General features: G+C 37.6%; 2 protein-coding genes across 3 annotated transcripts; one reads left to right on the forward strand and one right to left on the reverse strand.

Annotated features, from left to right (window-relative positions):
* The first annotated feature begins 1,017 nt into the window (after nt 1-1,017).
* tapbpl (TAP binding protein like) lies at nt 1,018-11,673 on the forward strand. The gene is made up of 9 exons (XM_048153623.1): nt 1,018-1,244; nt 1,482-1,694; nt 1,781-2,059; nt 5,595-5,795; nt 5,875-6,042; nt 7,772-7,875; nt 7,966-8,194; nt 10,761-10,835; nt 11,402-11,673. Exons 1-9 carry the CDS (start codon nt 1,208-1,210, stop codon nt 11,407-11,409), a joined length of 1,314 nt encoding a protein of 437 aa, XP_048009580.1. The 5' UTR covers nt 1,018-1,207; the 3' UTR covers nt 11,410-11,673.
* A 3,616-nt stretch (nt 11,674-15,289) lies between these two features.
* Nucleotides 15,290-22,500, reverse strand: vamp1b (vesicle associated membrane protein 1b). Of its 2 annotated transcripts, XM_048153240.1 has the most exons (6): nt 21,741-22,500; nt 21,067-21,202; nt 20,761-20,919; nt 17,379-17,430; nt 16,030-16,130; nt 15,290-15,932 (listed from the first exon to the last, which is right to left on the reverse strand). In XM_048153240.1, coding segments are annotated over exons 1-5 (408 nt in total). In that variant the 5' UTR covers nt 21,743-22,500; the 3' UTR covers nt 15,290-15,932; nt 16,030-16,071. The 2 variants fall into 2 exon arrangements, with proteins under 2 accessions (XP_048009197.1, XP_048009198.1); XM_048153241.1 differs by lacking the exon at nt 16,030-16,130.
* Nucleotides 22,501-22,615: the final 115 nt, after the last annotated feature.

Consider the following 22,615-nt stretch of genomic DNA (forward strand, 5'->3'; position numbering starts at 1 on the left):
CTGCAGCCCTCCACCAGTCGGGGCTTTATGGCAGAGTGGCCCGACGGAAGCCTCTCCTCAGTGCAAGACACATGAAAGCCCGCATGGAGTTTGCCAAGATGGTGAAAAATAAGATTTTCTGGTCTGATGAGACCAAGATAGAACTTTTTGGCCTTAATTCTAAGCGGTATGTGTGGAGAAAACCAGGCACTGATCATCACCTGTCCAATACAGTCCCAACAGTGAAGCATGGTGGTGGCAGCATCATGCTGTGGGGGTGTTTTTCAGCTGCAGGACAGGACGACTGGTTGCAATCGAGGGAAAGATGAATGCGGTCAAGTACAGGGATATCCTGGAAGAAAACCTTCTCCAGAGTGCTCAGGACCTCAGACTGGGCCGAAGGTTTACCTTCCAACAAGATAAGGACCCTAAGCACACAGCTAAAATAACGAAGGAGTGGCTTCACAACAACTCTGTGACTGTTCTTGCATGGCCCAGCCAGAGCCCTGACTTAAACCCAATTGAGCATCTCTGGAGAGACCTAAAAATGGCTGTCCACAAACGTTCACCATCCAACCTGACAAAACTGGAGAGGATCTGCAAGGAGGAATGGCAGAGGATCCCCAAATCCAGGTGTGAAAAACTTGTTGCATCTTTCCCAAAAAGACTCATGGCTGCATTAGATCAAAAGGGTGCTTCTACTAAATACTGAGCAAAGGGTCTGAATACTTAGGACCATGTGATATTTCAGTTTTTCTTTTTTAATAAATCTGCAAAAATGTAAACAATTCTGTGTTTTTCTGTCAATATGAGGTGCTGTGTGTACAACTTAAATGACTTTAGCAAATGGCTGCAATATAACAAAAAGTGAAAAGTTTAAAGGGGTCTGAATATTTCTGTACTGTATGCCTATACATTCACATGGGCCTGTATGTAATATCTCACAAACAAATAATAATGAACAAAAAGCGCTACAATTTACATTGCAACCAAACTGAAAAGTTTACTCTTATTTTGAACCTGCCAATGAGGAAGAGCTCTGATCAAAAGTGAAAGTAGCCTGTAGGCTATCTGAATGTCTCACGGTTCGTGTTTCGAGGTTAGCCTAGCAGAGAGCTGTTTCATGTCTTTGAATAAGATGCGTTTTTGCTCGCTTAATGTAAATATATGTATATAACAAGCGACATCTAGCAAAATTATTAATTATATTGTCAGGAGCTGCTCGGTGATGTTAACAATATTCGTCTTCCTTTCGTTGGTTTATGGTGAGTTTTCGATATTTATTTGTGGTCCTATATTGTTTTCAGCCGAGCTGCTTCCATATATTTGTATAGATAGATTTTATATTACTTAATATAATATGAACGTAATGTTTTACAACATTAAATCGATTGATGGATTTTGCTTTCGGTTTTATTTTCAATAGTCTCATTGGTAGATTTGTCTCCCCCTGCTGTTGAAGTGAATGTACTGTCATCATAACTACTGTGCTAATGTCACAGGGCTGGAGGGAGCTGATGTGGTCCTGTCCTGCTCACTGATCGAAGAGGGGGGAGGGATGGGAGGCATGATGGGCGGGGCGATGTTCAAGCGCACCCCCTCCACTCTGGTATTCAGGGATCTCGTTGGAAATGCTGATCTTTCACCAGAGCTCGTGACCCCATATAACCCTCCTGAGACCCCTAATGCTGATGATCTGATCTTTGAGTTGATGTGTAAGTGCAGTGAACCTAAAGTCAGCAAACTGAATATGTCTAAATGAAAAACATATAGAATATCTTTATTGTTTCTCACCCCACAGTACCATCCATTCAGATTCCTAATGCAGACTTGCTTCTTCATGCTGATTGTAACGAACAGGAAGTGGTTTGTGAGATCAGCCGTTATGTTCCTCGTGGGGCTGATATGGATTCTCTACCTGCTCATTTCATTGGCTCAGTTCAGCTGGTGGGTGGCGGCATCAGCCTCACTCTGGTGCTACAGACCCTTCACGGCGAGACAGCACAATCCGACACACAACCACTCGTGCAGAGCAAACTCAACCTGACTCTCAGCCAATCAGGAACATTGCTGACAGATGGTAATGTTGTAATATGTTAATCTGGTCTCTATGTTAACATATTTAGTTTCATTTGTATAGCTATCTGCTATATGGAAATCCAATGAAACATTCTTCCTCTTTTTGATTAATAATATTTAAGGCGACACGTTAAATATGAGATGAGAGGGAAAATATTTCATCATTTTTGCGTTCGCTCGCAAAACTTTTGAGTTCTCTCACAAAGTTTTGCATTCCCCTGAGAAACTTTGCATTCAGTAGCAAAACATTTAAATTCTCTCAAAATAATATTGTATGTTTCATGAACAAAGTTCAGGAGGAACACGTTCAAATGATCTATCCAATCAACACGCCATTCCAATAAGCAATTATTAAAGGGGTACTTCACCCCTGGAAAGATGAATGTGTATTTAAAATTGGTCATTTATGTAGTAGAAATGTGAAATTATTTTTGAATTTGGAGCTTTCTAGACTGAGAAAAGGCAGAAAATGTATTTTTGACTAATGTGGATGAAAGACAACAACTCCCAGAATGCACTTGTTTTGCTGCCCTTGCGAGGCCACGCCCAAACCACGCCTATCGGTTACAGGCGGCATTCAGGAAAATTCAAACAAATAAATCGTGAGTTAGTTCATACATTTACAGCGAAATTGTGCTAAATTGCTTTGTACCTGGATGTACACCCAAAACCAGGAAAGGACAAGTAAGTTTCCATCATTTTCCGATTAAGTTAAAGATTTGGAGCGATGTAAACAGTGGCTGCGGGCCATCAAACACCCGAAGTTTGGAGATGACACCGTTATAGAAAACCTAAAAAACCGCAGAATATGTAGTCTCCATTTCAAGCATGAGGACTACGAACCAAATATCTTTGCAATGAAGAGAACCATTCTGAAGGACACCGCGATACCATCGATATTCACTTTCCCAGAGGACGAACAGCCTGGGCATCTGGTACTAAGCGTATTCGCCTAGAGGTAAGACTCGCTGATACTAGACTGATAACACAGTAGCCTATATGTAGTGTTGTAGGTAGCAGTAAAACTGCAAACTTAGCAAAGTAACGTTAGCTAGACAATTACATATAAGTTGCATATAAGTTGACCGTTATCAAAGTAAAGCCTCTGTTCTGTAAAACTGAGTTTATTTATCTATTTATGCTAACGTTACCACAAAAGCCTGTTGCTGTATTGGTTGAGATGACTGCAGAGACCGATACATTTGCGAGATGAACCACTGATGTAGTGCAGACAAAATAAAGTGAATTACTGTAAGCTTAAAAATATAATTGACACCCACTTTTGATAAAATCTTTGATCTATGTCCATGAGTAACCTCAAAAGCGCATATGTATGGGCGTGGTGAAAAAATGCGGAACTAGCTGCTATTACTGGCTGTAGTTTTAAGCCTCTGGCCAAAAAAGCCTCCGATGACGCAAAATGACGATTTTTGCGTCATCGGAGGCTTTTTTACAGAATAAAAATGCATAAATCTCTCATCTCGGGCTGATATGAAGGGGGAAAGCACGCTAATTCGAAAATACTAGTGGTATTCTACTAATACAAAGCTTAATGCTAAATCCTGAAGTAACCCTTTAATATGTCTATCCAATCAGCATCAGCGGAACCATGTATATATATATATATATATATATATATATATATATATATATATATATATATATATATATATATATACACCAACTCCTCACTATTGGCTGGTTCCTACCACAGCCAGGAATACGGGGGGAGTACAATGGGTTGTCCAAATAATCCCAGTTCACACAGATCCAGGAAAATGACAAAAATGCTATATTATGCTGCCAGGCCAGTAGTTGGCGATGTCACTTTGTAAAGAAAAACTACGTGCATATAGATACGCATGCTCATCCTCACCGTTTTCACAAATTTGTGTTTTTGTAGTTTACACTGAGACGATATCGTTTTCAAAAACGTGCACTTGAATGGCTAACTTTGCATTCGCTCGCAAAAGCATTGAAACATAGTTTCCCCTCCAACCTCTTATTATTTCTATCACAAAGGTTTTGTGAGCAAACGCAAAAGTTTTACGGGCGAACACAAATTTTCTTGGGAGAACACAAATGTTTTCTGAGAGAACGCAAAGCCATTGAATTATAATTTTTCCTTCCCATCACCATGTTCATTTAGTGGCTCCGTAAATAAGTCTGGGTCATAAATATATAAAAATTAAGAAAACGACTCCATAACAAGAATAGTAATGGGTGCTTTCAAAACATGGCTTCATGAAACTTTGAAATCTACTTTCAGTCTTTTTTGAATCAGTGGTTCGGAGTCGTAGACTGTAAAAAAAGATGGATGACATTTCCACTTCCTTTCACTGTAGATAAATGAAGCCAAAATATCCCAGAAATAGTTAATGTCTTTAGGAGCCGGAGTCTGTGCAGTAGTTATCCTGAGGTGGAGCCGCGGTATCGAGGTCCCGCCCACAATCCCGTTCCCACAGACTCATTACAAGCACAACTGTCAATCATGAGTCAATGATAGTCAAATAACTGACTAAAACCAAACTTACCGAAAAAAACCAAACACTTGAACATACGTCTGCGTGATAAGAGCTACCTAAATTGACAGAAAACATCTTCTGATAGAAAATATTTAAAGTGTAATTGAATTTTTTATTTTCTCGCATCCCATTCGATTACATGGAGAGGGCGGGGTTTATGACCTATACTGGCGGCGATCAAAATGCTTTGGATTCACTTTTCAGGGCGTGTGCGGCACACTTGTTCAGAGCGCATATCAAAATCCCCAGGTCATGTGATATCTGCAATGCAAACGATACTTTGTTACATCATTCTGTTTCAAATCTTTTTTTTTTAAAGCTATATTTATGGGCTTTTTGTGCCTTTATTCAGACAGTAGAGAGCAGACAGGAAAGCATTGGGTGGAGAGAGGGGGGCGGGATCAGCGAAGGACCTCAAGACCGGAATCGAACTCGGGTCGCCATGAACGCATTTGCGCCATTTGTTGGCACACTAACCACTAGGCTATCGGCGCCAACGTTTCGACGGTATTGATCTGATGTATAATGATTTTAACTGATATTGAGTCAGTTTTATAATGTGCATTTAGTTTGAATTATTTTGAATTTTAATACTTGTGCATGTATAATACAATGGAGAATGATAGTTATTTCTAATTGGCCTAGATTGCCAAACCCGGCCTATAACACACAAAACAGACTACACTCATAATAAAAGATCACAAATTATGAATTCTCTTTATATTCAATGATTTGTAGATTATATTTAACAGATTACACTTTCTTGAAATTTTATTGCAATTGGTTTGTGAAAGGTGTTTCAGCTTTATTCTCGTTGCGTTTACAGCATATTGTCGCCAGTGTGTGGTGGTTTGAACACTTTGAAAAAGGTTTTGTTTCTATAACTTGCCAGATTATTCTTATGGACTTGCTCTCGCTATGATTTTCTTTAACTAATCTTACTTTTTGCATTGTTTGTAATTACATTGTTAACATTTCTCCTCCTATCTCTCACTCTCTTCTTATACGCAGTTGTGTTTGTGGTGTTCTCGCGCGTCCCATCCATTGTGGCTCCAATAGGGGGTGATGTGCTGTTAGACTGTGGCTTTAGACAGAAGGACTCAGTCCCTGGGCAGGAAGTGGCACTAGAGTGGCGCTTACAACACAGAGGAAATGGCCGTAAAATTCTTGAAATGAAAGCGAGGGAGGTGGAGACAGACATGGCACCAGATGGTAAGTGAGAAATATTCATATAATTAAGGGAAATTACATGTTTGGATGCTAAATATCACAATACTATTGTACACTACAGTATTTGTGGATCGGGAAGGCACAAGCGCTGAAGCAGATCTTCTGGTGAGGGATGGTAATGCGTCTCTGACTATGCAGAGGTTAAAGGTCACAGATGAGGGCACTTACATCTGCACTGTCGGCTCTGGGGAGTTTCAGACTCAACAGATTGTGCAGCTGCAAATTACACGTGAGTTTTTCATTGAATGGTCAAAATGTCCCAGAGATTTCCTGACATTCTTTGGAGGTGTTGTGTATGGATTGTATCTGCTACTAAAAAAAAAAAAACATTTTTCTCAAACTGCGAGATATAAACTTGGAACTGCATTATAAAGTCAGAATTGCAAGTTTATTTACGATCGCAATTCTGAGAAAAATGTCAGCTCATAGTTGACATTTTCTCGCAATTGCGTGTTTATATCTCACAATTCTGAGATATAAACTCGAGAGAGAAAAGTCAGAATTGAAGCTCACAATTCTCACTTTTTTCACTCAATTGCGAGTTTTATATAAACTCATAAATGCGAGTTACAGTATAAATTCCGAATTACGAGATATAGTCGGAATTCTGAGAAATAAAGTCAGATCTGCGAGATATAAATTTACTTTTCAAACTTTTTTTTCTCTCAATTGTGAGTTTAGTATTGTGAGATCTAAGGTCACAATTGCGGGAGATAAACTTGCAATTGACCCTTCGCAAAGACCCGCCCCACTTAGTTACTGTTGCTTTGTCCGACAAGCCATGGCGCTGTCACGCCACACAACGTGAAAAATACATCGCGGAGCAAAGAGGAGACTAAGAATAAGACAGAACAGGTTACTTATGATATTAAACAAAGTCCCAGCTTTCAAATTGTTTCATTTTTTTTTAAGAAAATCAAACAATAAAAACAGTTTTGTGGCTCTTTAATGTGTTGTGACAGATTGCTGTAGCGCCTCAGCTCAAGCGGCTCGTGAACCGATCATCTCTTCCTACTAGTTAATTTATAGCATCAAATAAACATGAATGAACATCAGAAGGAATGTTGTTTCAAATGCAGAAAGACGTCAGTACACGCCATTTTTCAAGTTCAAGTCCACCGAGGTTAATCTTCTAACTCCTGACTGCTTTGTTGGACAAAATGGCAGATTTGGCATTATGGTTGGTTAGATCGCTTGTCAATCAAACTCCCGGCGAAGGGTAAATTGTGAGAAAATATCAGAATTGTGGGATAAAATGCTGCAATACCTTTTTTATTTATTTCATGGCAGAAGCAAACTTCCATAGCTGTGGGCAATGACTCTTAAAGGGATATTTCACCCAAAAATACTCACCCTCAAGTTGTTCTAAACCTGTATGAATTTTTTCTTCTTCTGCTGAACACAAAAGAAGATATTTTGAAGAATGTCAGTAACCAAACAGTTGATGAGCCCCATTGACTTCCATAGTATGAAAAAATACAATGAAAGTCAATGGGGACAGAATTTTCATTTTTGGGTGATCTTTCCTTTTAAAACACACTTTCACACTCTCATTTATTTCTTTAATTTGTAAACTAAATGTACAACATTAGACCGGAGAATGCTGTCATTTTTTTCTGAAAGTCATTATTATTTCAATCATATCTCAAATTATGTATTGTGTTTCAAAGCATTCTATGGTGTAAATTTTTGGCAGACTCCTTTGTCTTGGAAAGTCTAATTTCATTGCTAGCATATTAAAATCCTAAATACACACAATTAATATTTTCATATAATTTGCATAATGTCAATATGCATAAACGTTGCTTTCTTCGCTCATCTTTAGAAAAAATAAAATATTTAAAAAAAATATTAGTGGGTTTTTTAAATTTTTCATATTTAATCACAATTCTTTCTATTATTGGAATGAAATTTCATAGTTTAATATTGAAAGTCCATATCACTCTATCTTTACCCAGAACCTCCTCATGTCAAACTCTCTGAGGAGAAACTGATATTTCAGGATTCGACGCCACAGAAACTGAGCTGTCATTGTCATCGTTACTATCCTCTGGATGTGCAGGTCAGCTCACTTTCACAACAGCCAAAAAGCACAAAACCATATTACGATTGTTTTTTAGTTTAGTGTCCTGACAGCCCTGTGCTTCTGTAGGTGGAGTGGTTTTTCCAGGTGCCCTCTGCAGAAGAGCCGGTCTCTTTGACAAAAGAATCCTCCCTCTCCAGCCATCGGCAGCACAGTGATGGAACGTATTCCCTCTCCTCTCACCTCACCCTACGGCCCGACAAGCACCCACCGGGGACGGTTGTCACTTGTAGGGTCTCTCACGCCTCCCTAGAAACAGACAGTGAGGTCAGCCTGACTGTGGACGAACCTGAGCCAAGTAAGTGATTTTTAGAGTTACGTTACCCATGATGATGTTCTCACAAATATGATTTTTTTTAAATGTAAATTGAAAGTTTATCACAGAGTAGAACAGAATTCATTGTAAGAGCGCAGTTATAAGCATAAAACATACTGAGTTTACCTGCTCAGCATGATGGCGTTTAATGTCGCCAATAGCCTCCGATTTCCACTTGTTAGCAACCGTCATTTTCAAGACATGTAACAATGTATTTTATGTCTTAGAATAAAACATGAGCTTGTGTTAACCACTAGGGGTGTGACGAGATCTCGTGGCACGAGATCTCACGAGACTTATGTGACGAGATTTCTCGTCGAGGCGAAAAGTAGTCTCGTGATGTTGTTGCCATGACAGAGTGTTAGTCAAGTCAAGTCAAGTCACCCTTATTTATATAGCGCTTTTTACAATGCAGATTGTGTCAAAGCAGCTTTACATTGATAATTGGTATATAATTTTCCTTTTAAAGAATAGTGTCAATACAGGCAGATCAAAAGCACTGTTGAATAAATGTCAAGAATACTGTTGAATATCAAATGTCAAGTCAAATTAAATTAAATTAGGGCTGCACGATTAATCATATTTTAATCACGATAACGATATCTGCTTCTCCCGATTGATTTTAAATAATCGCCACGATATTGGCCCACTCTATGAAAATAACATAATTTGGAAATTTTGGAAGTAATATTAGGAGTTTCGCTGTTTTATCTTTTGAAGTTCCTAAAGATAGTTAGGATGATTGGGAAAGAATATGCCACCTCTACGTTTACATTACGCCTCCAATGTCGTTTTGCTTTGTATTTAAATAAAAAACATTTAATTCAGTTGGATAACGGTTGCCGCCGCTACATATTTACAGAGTTACGTGCGATCGCTAAAAGTGAAAGTAAACGCGCGCGCGCATTCAAACGCGATTTCAATACCCGCATTTTGAAAGCGGCTCCCTGATGAATGCAAATATCTCTCAATATGAAAGCTATTTTAGGCTGGGCAGTGTAGTTGTAACCATCTCTTAGCTCTGTATCAAAGAAAAAATTGGTCTTATTTGCACTTTTGAATATTGAGAGAGTGCGATTATGGTTGCACTTATTGTAAAGTGTTACCATAAAAACAAATAACAGTTTCTCTTAATCTTATTAAGCACAAACAATAAGGTTTCATTTGTTAACATTAGTTAATGCACTGTGAACTATCATGAACTAACAATGGATGACTATTTTTATTAACTAACATAAACAAAGATTAATAAATACTGTAGCAAATATATTGCTCATTGTTAGTTGATGTTGGTTAATACATTAATGTTAATAAATGAGACCTTATTGTAAAGTGTTAACATTTTTATTTATACTGTTTTCATTTCTATGATCAGTTTGTGGAAAGGAGTTCAGTTAGGAGGTCAAAGGTTGTAGAAGCTCATAAATCATGTACAGCAAGGTCTGAAGAGACTGAAATACAGAAGAGAAGTCAGTCAGTTGAGTTTGTGGCAAAACCTTTTACAGTACTTGAGTATTGTTGTCTTTTACTGCATATGATAATTCATACTAAGAAAGTAGAACTGAAATGACATTCATTACGAGATGATTAGTTAAAACATTTCAAATACACCTGCAGAATATTTTTTCTAGTCATGTATTTCGCCATTGAGGATTTCTTAAAAATAGTGTGTAAAAATCTTGTCTTGTCTCGTCTCGTCTCGTGAACTCAATCTCGAGTCTCGTCTCGTCTCGTGAGATACCCGTCTCGTCACACCCCTATTAACCACGGATCTTATTTCACCCATTTAACCAAAAACCCATTCAAAAAACACCACTGACTGTGGGACGATGGAACCGGAAGTGCTAAAATGCTAACTCGCTTCTGGGTTTTGGCCTACAAAAATGCGTCATAGTTCCACCACTCAATTCCAGTCTCATTACATACCTACGTAACAATGAAACAAATTTGCATAACGCCAGCCTATGGCCGTGAGCAACATCTACTTTGACCCGCCCTCAAACACTGTAGTTGTAGCTGAGGCCTGGAAGAGTTTGGTTCTTGTTGTTGACGTGTCGAGAAGACGGCGCTTTCTACACTGCAAATCCACTGTGCATTCACTTCCAAAGAACGAGGACTCGCGCTAGAATTAATATGGTAAAACTGATGGCATCATTACTGTTCGTATCACGGAGTATATAAGATACGGTAATTCAGATACGGTAATAGCCGTTTCATAAGCGGTCGCCCAATTACAACAGACTGGGCCATCTGACCAATCAGAGCGGAGTAGGCTCTCAGAAATGAGGGGTTTAGAAAGACTGAATCTTTGAAATAATCGTTTTCAGATTCTTTGAGAAACGAGGTGATGTATATTATTAATATTTGTGTGTTTATTATTATGATGATGCATGTAAACCTATTATAGGAGACTAAAACAGCATATTTGGGGCACTTTAATATGCAACTAGACTGCAAGTCTAGTCATGTGTTAATTTAAGTATTCATGTGTTAATTTAAGTATTCAACTGTTGCTAATGAAAGCTGTGGAACTTTTTGAATTTAACAGAAAAAGCCTTCTGGACAATCATCTTCATGTTGGTGATATCAGTGCTGTTTTTGTATCAAGCATTCAGAGGTGCAGGTGAGTTTCGTTGTTTAGGGTCAGTATGATTTTTTTTTTTAAAGAAATTAACATTTATTCAGCAAGGATGCATTAAACTGACAGTAAAAAGTGAAAAAGATTAATGTTACAGAAAGAATCTATTTTAAAAAAAATGTTCTTTTGAACTTTTTATTTGTCAAAGAGAAGAAAATCAATGTTTCCACCAAAATATTGAGCAGCAAATCTGTTTTCAACATTGATATAATAGGAAATTGAGCACCAAATCAGCATATTAGAATGATTTCTGAAGGATCATGTGACACTGAAGACTGGAGTAATGAATACAGCTTTGATCACATGAATAAATTAAAATAAAGTTGTTTTAAATTATAATAATATTTCAGAATATTATTAATTTTTACTGTATTTTTTAAAATGCATCCTTGGTGTGCATAAGACACTTTCAGAAACAAGGAAAAAATCTTTTGAACGGTACTGTATACCACAAAGTAGTGAGGGGATTTAAATGTTACATTTATTATTATTATTATTATAATTTTTGTGGGGTTTTTTGTATTATTATTATTATAATTATGTCTTTTCAGAGAACTGAGGACCTGTCTTCTGAGTGAAATCTTGGGAAGGAGCCATTTTAGTTTGTTTACTTCAACTGTATACAGTGGATTTATTTTCATTCCATTATGGTACATTTGTTTAATAGAAGTTAAATGTCAAAAAAAGGTTTCCTGCGTAATTTATTCTATAAACATAAAATGAATTCCACTGTTTTTCTTCTTATGTTCTGATCTATTGGATGCTGTTTACTTGTTGTACATTTTCCTTTTTTTTTTTTTTTTAAATAAAAACAGAAACCGAGCAGGTTTTGTTGATGGTTTTACTGGCATCATCTACAGTTTCAGGGACACACAAGCATGCTCTTTATACAATCTATTCCTGACATCAGGGCTGATGGCATTACCCCTCTGTTGGTATATGATTTCATTCATTCATATTTAAACATATAATAATTTGTCATCTTATTTAGTTTGTCTCAATTGATCTTACAAGAGAAATATAGACATGTCTACAGTCTCCAACAACAGAACAAAATATAAAAGTCTGTGCTGACGAAGGAATGTGAACCATGGCAGTATAGACTATAGTTTATGCTCTTTTTGCATTGATTATCTGTTCATTTCTGTACATTTCAGTACATTTTGGCAGGCTTGTAGCATTCACAACTTGTTCCCATTTGAGGCTTTTCCACAGTAGGCCTACAGGAAAATGAGGCTTATTTTGTAAATAACAGGCAGTTGATAGTAATAATTAAACATATTACAAGTAGAAGAGTTCAACAGTGGGATTATTCTGCCATGCAAGTCAAAAGACAACAGATGTACTTCTAATACCTTTAGTATTCTATGTGCACGTTCTCATTTTCCCATTTAACACAGTTTTTAAACATTGTTTTTACTGTTTGTTTTCATTAACTTGTGCACCTCCAGGTACAAACTCAGAGAAAAAAAAGGTACAGAAGCTGTTACTGGGGCGGTACCCTTTCAAAAGGTACTAATATGTAGGGATTGGGAAATGAAGCCTCATAAAGCACAGAGGCTTTCGCCTGCCTTGTTCCCAGTAGCCCCTCACTGCAGAACACACGAGATCCAGCGGGCGGAGACGGGTAGGTTTAGATCCGGGGGCGGAGACGGGTAGGTTAAGGAAAATGTTAAGCGGAAGGAGTTGGATATAGATCCAGGGGGTGGAGATGGATAGGTTTAGATCCAGGGGGCGGAGACGGGTAGGTTAAGGGATATGTAAAGCGGGAGAAGAGTTGGATCCAGATCCAGGGGGGTGGAGATGAGTAGGTTTAGATCCAGGGGGCAGAGACAGGTAGGTTTAGGGATATGCAAAGTGGGAGGAGTAGGACTCCGCCCCCTGGATCTCATGTTCTGCAGTGAGGACCATCTCACTGTTCTGGGGAAAGATTAAAAGCTTCGAGAGAGTCAAAAACAGCGCCATCTGATGGTTAGTAAAAATAAAGCGGCCAAAAAACTGTGAAAGAAGCTCCATCAGATAAAGCAGCCACCACCGCCTCCATAGTTTTAATGTTAAGTGCACAAATAAAAGCCTAATACGTGTGAGTGTTTTGAATTTCTCTCTTTGATAAATTCATTTACCCATTAGAATGTGGCAATAAATGCCAGTATGAATATCGATATGACATAATATTAAAGGATAATGTAGGCTGCACATCAATGACTTACAGAGTTGCATATGGCACGTATTTTATTTTCCTGAAATAATTTTTATTCTTCATATTACTTTTATGACTGGGTATTTAAAAATGTAACTGAATAGATTTGAATGAATGTTCGAACATTCCGACACGTAAAGCAAATTGTGCTCTTCACCAATTTTTGGTGAAACCAATACTTCACTGGAGATTGTGCTGTGTGTTGAACGAACGTAACCTCACTAACTAATATGTACTATTTTACCACCAGAGTGACAGCTTTTGTACCTTTTTTGTGTACAAAATTGTGTAAAAATGTCTCTGTGTTGTTTTTTCTTAAAAAGAAAATCTGCATCTTAAAGGTGCAGTAAGCAAATTCTGAGAAACGCTGTTGAAAGTGTATTGGACCAAGCAGCACAACACACTTGTAGCCACACTTTTGCGATTTTTTTTCTAAATGTCGATAAAAAACTATTGCAAAATGACAGTGTTTCCTTTAACCGATGTTATGCAACTAAAACTCTCGCGTTAAGTCATTTTCTAAAAGATACTTCTTTCTAAGAGCTTTATTTGGAGTGTAATATTTGCCAGGGCTTCTGGAAGCCCTTCTCCCTCATATATGCTTCCCTGGGTGCTTTTCAATACTCCAATGGATGCTTCCTCATTTCTTCGCTCCTCCATCCTCCAGCCTATGACCTGGAAACTGATCAAAGAATCTCGGAATCACAAATCTCGAAGGCCATTTCAATTTCAAAACGAGGAGTGAGAAAACTTCCTGAAGAGCTATGAGCGAGGATGAACGGGTGAATAGACATCTAATACTATTTAGTTTCAATTATTAATTGTTAATAGATTAATACTATTAGCATTAGATGTCAAACATAAGATAACATAAGATTCCTCATGGCTCGAGCGCAGCTTATGATGCTTTAAACTGACGCTCGAGGGATCAAGAATATTCCAATATACAAATAAGATTTCCTTCGATTACCCCGTTCTCGTTTTCTTTTCTTGCATCCTTCCATTGCATCTATGGGGTGAAGCTAAGGCGCGAGGAAAGAGATGCATAAATAAGAAACGAAAAGCACCCCGTCTCGAATTCTGTACAAACATACCGCGCCATCTTTAAAGAATGATGATGTCAATGTACATGAAATGTTTCCATTGCAGTTTTGCAAACTATTCCTTTTTCGAAGTGCCTGAAAAACCACCTCATGCGAGTGTAAAAACTTTTTTGCGATATTTGGGAGTGTTTGCAAAATTCTCGTTTCCATTGAGAGTAATTTCAATTCGCAATTACAATTACAAATGCAGCTGTTGTTGCTTGTTATACTCTTGTGTACAGTATGTTAATTTTTTGTTCTTCGTTGTCTTTCGTTTGTCATTTTCACTTTTTTCACATTTTCGTGAAGAATTATTTCGCTTTGCTTTAGCTATGACAAAGAGACATCCACTCTTGTTTTGCATGTTCATGCAATTTGGGGGCAGAGCAATGAAGGGAGGGGTGTGTTTGTTTGGGTTGATTTCAAATATCAACAGTGTTTCTCAGAAATCGCTTACTGCACCTTTAAATGCACATACACATTTAAAATAAAAGTCAATGGATGACAGGTCACGAATCTTCTCTCAGTAACAGGGTAAGGGCAACAGTGATAATGGGATGGGGACGTATCTGCAGGGACAGTTTATGTCAGTACCAATTTATAAAAGTTCTCCGAAAGGTCAGATGAGAAAGCCTTGGCATTACAGGAACAGAAAGAATGTTTACCTGACTTTACTATCATCTATTCCACACACACACACACACACACACACACACACACAGGTTTCTTTTTGTGAATTGTGGGGACATTCCATATTCGTAATGGTAATCGTACACCTACCCATCACAGGAAACTGTGCACATTTTTACTTTCTCACAAAAACTCATTCTGTATGATTTATAAGCCTTTTGAAAAATGGGGACATGGGGTAATGTCCTCATAAGTCACCCTCTCCTTGTAATACCTATGTCATATCCATGTCATTATACACGTGTCCTAATATGTCACAAAAACACACACGCACACACACACACACACACACACACACACTCTCTCTCTCTCTCTTACATACACTACCATTCAAAAGTCTGTTGAAAATGTTTTATAAAGAATGCTCACCAAAGCAGCATTCATTTGATCAAAAATACAGTAAAAGCAGTAATAATGTGAAATATTTTTACAATTTAAAATAACTGTTTTCTACTTGAATATATTTTAAAATGTAATTTATTCCTATGATGTCAAATCTGAATTTTCAGCATCATTACGTCAGTCTTCAGTGTATTTTTTGACAAATAAAAAGTTCAAAAGAACAGCATTTATTTGTTTTGGCTGTTACTTTCGATCAATTTTATGCTTTCTTGCTAAATAAAAATATTAATTTCTTTATAAAAAAATAAAAAATCTTACTGACCCGAAACTTTTGAACGGTATTGTACTCCTCCCATTTTTCATCCTTCTACCTTGTCTTCACAAGTATCACCACATTTTTTCTTCCTGGCTTCTCCCACTTATTCTTAGTCTGTTTTCTTCTGCTTTCTCTTTCTTGCTCTCTGTGCATTCATGTATGAATGTCTGCAGAACATTTGAATAATGCAGAAGATTTGAGAGGGAGAGAAAGAGAGAGGGAGACAGAAACTGAAAGATAGAGAGCTTGTGAAATGTGTTCATTCTGGAACAGGAGAAAGGAGAGCAGATATCTACGTACTACTGTCACACCATGGGACAAAATGTCTAAGTGGAGAGACCTCAAAATTGAAGAAAAAGAAGTAACTGGGAAATGGGTGGAGCTCATGATTGTGTTTTCTTCATTCTTTTTCTTGTTCGTTGCAGGTGGATGGGCTCAAGAGAAGAAATACACTAGATAAGGAAAGATAAAAAGGGAGAGTGTGAAAAAAGGTGGTTAATGTTCTATTGCAAAATTGTGTCTCTGTCAGGTTCAGTAGCCAATACATACGGTGTACTGCACTGTTACGCAGAACTGCCCTCAATGAATAATTCACCGTAATGAGTGTAATGATGAATTATTGAGCTTATGCTGGGTTGGTCCAGTCTGGGCTGTAAACACATACAGTAAACTCATGCAAGCGGTTGGTCTGATAAGGCTAAGCATCACTAAAAGAAGCCTGAGCATCCCAGAATGCCCTGCCCATGACAGGTAAGCACCATTATGTTAATAATGGTATTAAATAATGAATAAATAGTAAATAAATCCTTGAAAACAATAAAAGTAATGAAATAAAAATTTTAAAACGATGAAACTTTACATCAAAGCTTTAAAGGTGCCCTAGAACTTTTTTTAAAAAGATGTAATATAAGTCTAAGGTGTCCCCTGAATGTGTCTGTGAAGTTTCAGCTCAAAATACCCCATAGATTTTTTTTAATTCATTTTTTTAACTGCCTATATTTTGGGGCATAATTAGAAATGAGCCGATTCAGGGTGTGTGGCCCTTTAATTCTCGTGCTCCATGCCCCAAGAGCTTGCGCTTGCCTTAAACAACATAAAAAAAGTTCACACAGCTAATATAACTCTCAAAACGGATCTTTACAAAGTGTTCGTCATGCAGCATGTCTAATCGCGTAAGTACAGTGTTTATTTTGATGTTTACATTGATTCTGAATGAGTTTGAGGCTGTGCTCTGTGGCTAATGGCTAATGCTACACTGTTGGAGAGATTTATAAAGAATGAAGTTGTGTTTATGAATTATACAGACTGCAAGTGTTTAAAAATGAAAATAGCGACGGCTCTCTTGTCTCCGTGAATACAGTAAGAAACGATGGTAACTTTAAGCACATTTAACAGTACATTAGCAACATGCTAACGAAACATTTAGAAAGACAATTTATAAATATCACTAAAAATATCATGATATCATGAATCATGTCAGTTATTATTGCTCCATCTGCCATTTTTCGCTATTGTTCTTGCTTGCTTACCTAGTCTGATGATTCAGCTGTGCACATCCAGACGTTAATACTGGCTGCCCTTGTCTAATGCCTCAATCATGGGCTGGCATATGCAAATATTGGGGGCGTACACCCTGACTGTTATGTAACAGTCGTGTTATGTTGAGATTCGCCTGTTCTTCGGAGGTCTTTTAAACAAATGAGATTTATATAAGGAGGAAACAATGGAGTTTGAGACTCACTGTATGTCTTTTCCATGTACTGAACTCTTGTTATTCAACTATCCGAGGTAAATTCAATTTTTGAATCTAGGGCACCTTTAAAATCTCCATATAAATACAGAAATATAACCAGAAATTCTGTTAAAATAATAATGAATGGTAATAATAGGCAACTCACAGAAAATGATTCCAATGAAGAGGACTCCAATAACCCCCATAATGATCATCATCTGAGGGAGAGAAAAAAAAAATTGTTACAATCTCACTTGACTGACATTACAAGAAGGAAAACAGCAACACAAATACAATCACAAACATCCTGGTTATCAAGAACCATCAGATTAATCAAGAATCTGATAACAAATGCTTACAAATCCTTAAGTTTAAGTGTAAGTTAAATTGATTTTTTGGTGCCTGCTCGAGCAAAACTCAGGGATTATGGGATTTGTTAACAGAAAAACTGAAACACCTGGTTTTAGACCCAAATAATATATTAGTATGGTGTAGGGCCTTCTTTTGCAGCCAATACAGCATCAGTTCATATTGGGAATGACAGAAACAAGTCCTGCACAGTGGCCAGAGGGATTTTCAGCCACTCTTCTTCCAGAACAGTGACCAGGTCACCATGAGATGCTGGTGAGGAAAATGTTTTCTGACACTCACTCCTCCAAAATACACCAAAGTGGCTAAAAATATTTAGATTTGGAGACTGTGTAGGCCATGGGTAATCATATTATAATCAATGAAGCTAAACTGCACAATAAATCTCTTATTTACATCATGTCTGCACTGTTATAACGAGAGGATTCACGAGTTCACTGAACAAAAATCTGACGATTTGAGTGCTGAGTGGATTCTAACTAATTAACACCTCTGATTGGCCATTGCGTTCAAGAGATCAACAGACATGCCTGTGATTGGCTACAGTGATCAACGCTGCAAAAACACATTGTAAATAGATACCTTTGAAGATCTGAATTGTTAAAAAAATGTTTTTAAACTTGTATTGTTTAATTTTTAAATGGTTGACAATTTAGCTGTGGCGTCTCTGAGATTAATGTCACCTCAATAAAATGTCAGCGCGAGCTAAACAATATTCATTGGGACATCTTCACCCCTCCCTCACTCTTTAACTTTTTCCGGCACCAAAAAAAAAAAAAAAATGTATCAGTGCACACTACTAGCCATCACTGTAACCGAACAAATAGTTCAATATTGTAACTTTTTGATGCACAGAAGCAGGTACAGTCAAGTGGTGGTAATGTTACAGTTAGGTACATTTTCAATACACTAGCTAGCTTACACATTTTGGCCAAATGCTAGAAAGACCCCTATTGTAGAGGAAACAAACATCTGTACAGTAATTTTTAGTTAGGAACTGTTGTTGTCAGGTATGTTTTATTGTTTCCCCTTTTAAATCAGTAAAAAATGTCATACTAGTGGTATTGTCCCTTATAACATATTACCGGTTTTACATGTCATATACCAAAGCAAGCCTAGGTGTCACCCCTCATTCAACCTTCACACTCTGCTCTTACTGATGGAATGTTAAATCAGTGATGATTGGCCCATAGGTCGCACATATGTCGGCATGAAACCTCTACTATACTATATTGGCGAGTGTTTCAGTTTCATTGTCCAACCCTTGTATGTATATATGCAGGTGCAAGTTGTTGAAATCACGTTACGGGGCGGGACAGGTGTGTCCGCCTCAGTTGAAATCGCGTTCCACAGGGTGGGGGGGTTTGGGGATGTGGTTCCCCTTCACTTGAAATCGTGGGGCCCCCCTACGGCCAGGGGCCCCTAAAATCGTCACCAGCATTCGCCCCGCTAGCGACAGTCCTGCATGTAAGGGGTGCAGGATGTGCAGAACATTTTGAATACGTTTGAATTTGTTCAAATCCCTAAGTGAAGTATATGAGCAAAAATAGTAATGCATCGTGGACCCACTTTATATTAAGTGGCCTTAACTACTATGTACTTACATTTAAATTAATCATTTGATACAATGCACTTATTGTGTACATACATGTTTTTACATTGTACTTATATTTTAAAAACACCTGCATGTAATTACATTTATAATTACACTGTTGACCCATCCCTTAACCGTTACCCCAACCCTTAAACCTACCCATACCAGCAAAGCTTTCCCTAACCTTACCCGTATCCCACCTCAATAGCTGCAAATGTGTTTTGCAATTCAATATGAACCCAATAAGTACATTGTACTTATTTTTTGATGTAAGTACATAGTAGTTAAGGCCACTTAATATAAAGTGGGACCTGCATCAATTACAAAAATATATACATGTTCAGTCATCACTTAGCTCATTTTTGACAAGCTCATTTTTTTTCAGAGCTTAAAGGGTTAGTTCACACAAAAATTAAAATTCTGTCATTAATTACTCACCCTTATGTTGTTCAAAACCCATAAGACTTTCTTTCATCTTCGGAAAACAAATGAAGATCTTTTTGATGAAATCTGAGAACTTTCTTTCCCTCCATAGTCAGCTACATAACTACCACTTTGAAGCTTCAAAAAGTTCAGAGAGATTGTAAAACTGATCCATATGAATTAAGCGGTTAATCCAAATTTTCTGAAGAGACACGATCGCTTTATATGATGAACAGATTTAATTTAGGCTTTTATTCACATATAAACATTGATCAGCGAACATAAACAGAAGCTCAAACGAACCTGCTTGATGCATGAGAACAAATCTCTTCTGAAAACTCAATCGTGCTGCGTAACACATGAGAATGAACCTCACTGGTTCTCGCACACGTCATGAAAACATGCTTGAGCTTCTGTTTACCACAACTAATGTGTGAGTTGATGAACGTTTATATGTGAATAAAAGTCAAAGTGGTAGTTATATGTAGCTGTCTATGGAGGGACAAAAAGCGCTCAGATTTCATCAAAAAGATCTTCATTTGTGTTATGAAGATGAATGAAAGTCTTACGGGTGTGGAACGACATGAGGGTGAGTAAATGATGACAGAATTTTCATTTTTATGTGAACTAACCCTTTAAGAAATCCTTAAACAGAAATTTTAAAAACATAGACTACTTTATATATTAGTCTAGATTCGGATCACTAGTGCCATAGTAACAAAAAATCATACTCATAAAGTAGTAGACAGTACATAAAAAGATGGACTGATGTCCCATGTTTCTCTGCATCTGTAGGTAATTAGCAAAACCCAGAAGCTCCAATTTACACATATTAACTAATTAACGCTAGCAGCTGTACAGAGCAAAATCGCTGAGCATAGCATGAGCAATAAGCACTGACCTATTTACTCCTGCATGTTATTATTCACACTATATAGAGCACATCATTGTTATTCATTATTACTATTTTAATAATGTTTTGAAATTGTTTTTTTTTAAATTGTAGTCATTTTGTTATGTGCTTTTATAATTTTTTTATTATTATATTTCCTATAGCTTTATTTTATTTCAGTTTTAGTACTTCATCTTTAGTACTTCAAGTTTAATTAATATTAATATTTTATTATATTTCAGCTTCATTAATATAGTCAGGATGTCTCACCTTGCAGTTCTTCCACCAGTATTTGTTCTTCAGTTTAGCAGCACAGCTTTCGAACTGTGAAGCCCCGGCCTGCAGAGCGTCTGCCCTGTCGTCTAGCTCAGACAGCTTCTGATCTCTCTCCAGAACCTTATCCACATTCACACGCATGATATCCACCACCTGCAGACCACATCCACACAGAAGACATAAGACAAGAAACAACGTATTCAAAAAAAAAAAAAAAAATTCATTACATTCTGCCCTGTGCATATATAATGCTTCAATTGTTTTTGTCCATAAACACTTTACACACAAACACTCAGTCACCTCCTCCACTTGTGCTTGTGTCTGCTGTAGTCTGCGGTTGCTGGTGGTGTTTGGAGGGGGAGCAGGAGGACCGGCTCCTCCGGGGCCACCTGGGGCTCCAGGAGCGCCCGCTGGGTTGGCATCATCTGCAGCGGACCTGAACACCCAAAGACAATCATGATGACATAAAAACTTGACTGAATTTGCTTATTGGTGCACAAGTTCTGATTTTATGTATGTCAAACACAAGGCATGACTTCCTAAAAGAGTTTAACTAATATATTACTTATAAATTACTTCTATTATTGATTTTTAGGTCTAAATTCTGGTCGACGGTTATGGGTTTTTCAATATCCAATACCGAGGTTGATCATGTACACGTGTATTATTATATGATATAGGCTCAATGTTTATTATCCATTGAATCCTGGTTATTAACAGGGCGGTCTATTTGTCTACCATAATGTTTTAACAATATTAACACTTATTCATGAACGTTTAGTGTTAGGCTACTGATACTAAAAAGATCCCAGCACCTCCAACAAATCGATAAAAAATGTAAGTCACAATCATCAGAAATTAAGCGTGAGAACTGTTTACAAAGTTACATTTCCGTAGGTCTATCCTAATTGTAACAACAACAACAACAACAAAAAAATGGTGGAATAGCCTATAAAGTCTTCACAAATACTTACATTCTCTTGCAGAACACCTCACTGATGGAAGAAGAAAATTTGATACAATTAAAAATAAATTACGAAGAGGTAGACACGGTCAAATTAGGAGGGAGAGACCGAGATGCAAGATTGAAGCGGCTTGCTGCTGATGCAGGATCCCCGCGCGAGTCATCAGTGTGAGTGGCGCATTATAGCAGCACGTGCTGGACACTGAAAGCGGTCGCGTGCTCGGACGCACGAGCGCATAAATAAATGTTCATTTGCGCCTTGAGGGAACTCCAGTAACGGGTTTATGTGATGACCCGGTTTCTTTATAAAAAGTTAAGAGAATTAGAGAAGCGCAATGGTTAATTTTAACATATAGAATGCAGTGCGCTGTTCTTCATCTGGTTTGTGGGTTAGTGCAGTATATGTGCGCGCGCTGCGCTCCTGCACTGCGTCGCTGCTGAAGCTGAACTCATGAGCATGATGATGTTTAACATCCCCATCCTCTCTCTCTGTGTGTACTGCGGTACATCAGTCAGTTCAGAGCGCTGAGTCGGCTTGTTCTTTCTGAAGGGACTTTTCTTCTCTCTGATTACTGGTTTCTCCATGCTCATGCTCTCAAGTCCTGCATATATAATGTGTCTCATAGCCTATCAAACATTAGGCCAATATTCTGGCGCATCGATGTACTTAATTCAGTCTGGGCTTTATGAGGCTGTTAATTAATGTATTTAATTGAAATGCTGCTTAATGTACTATATGTTGGTCACCATTTATCCATGCTTTAGTCCACAAGGAATGTTCAGTTGTGAATCACTACTGGCAGCTTAACCTAAAATCGGAGAATTGTGATATTTTTTTTGCATAGAAAAACAATGGGAGATTCAGTGGTTTAAAATTAAACCTAA

Source organism: Megalobrama amblycephala, linkage group LG13, assembly GCF_018812025.1.
Source record: "Megalobrama amblycephala isolate DHTTF-2021 linkage group LG13, ASM1881202v1, whole genome shotgun sequence".
In the NCBI taxonomy this organism is placed as follows: domain Eukaryota; kingdom Metazoa; phylum Chordata; class Actinopteri; order Cypriniformes; family Xenocyprididae; genus Megalobrama; species Megalobrama amblycephala.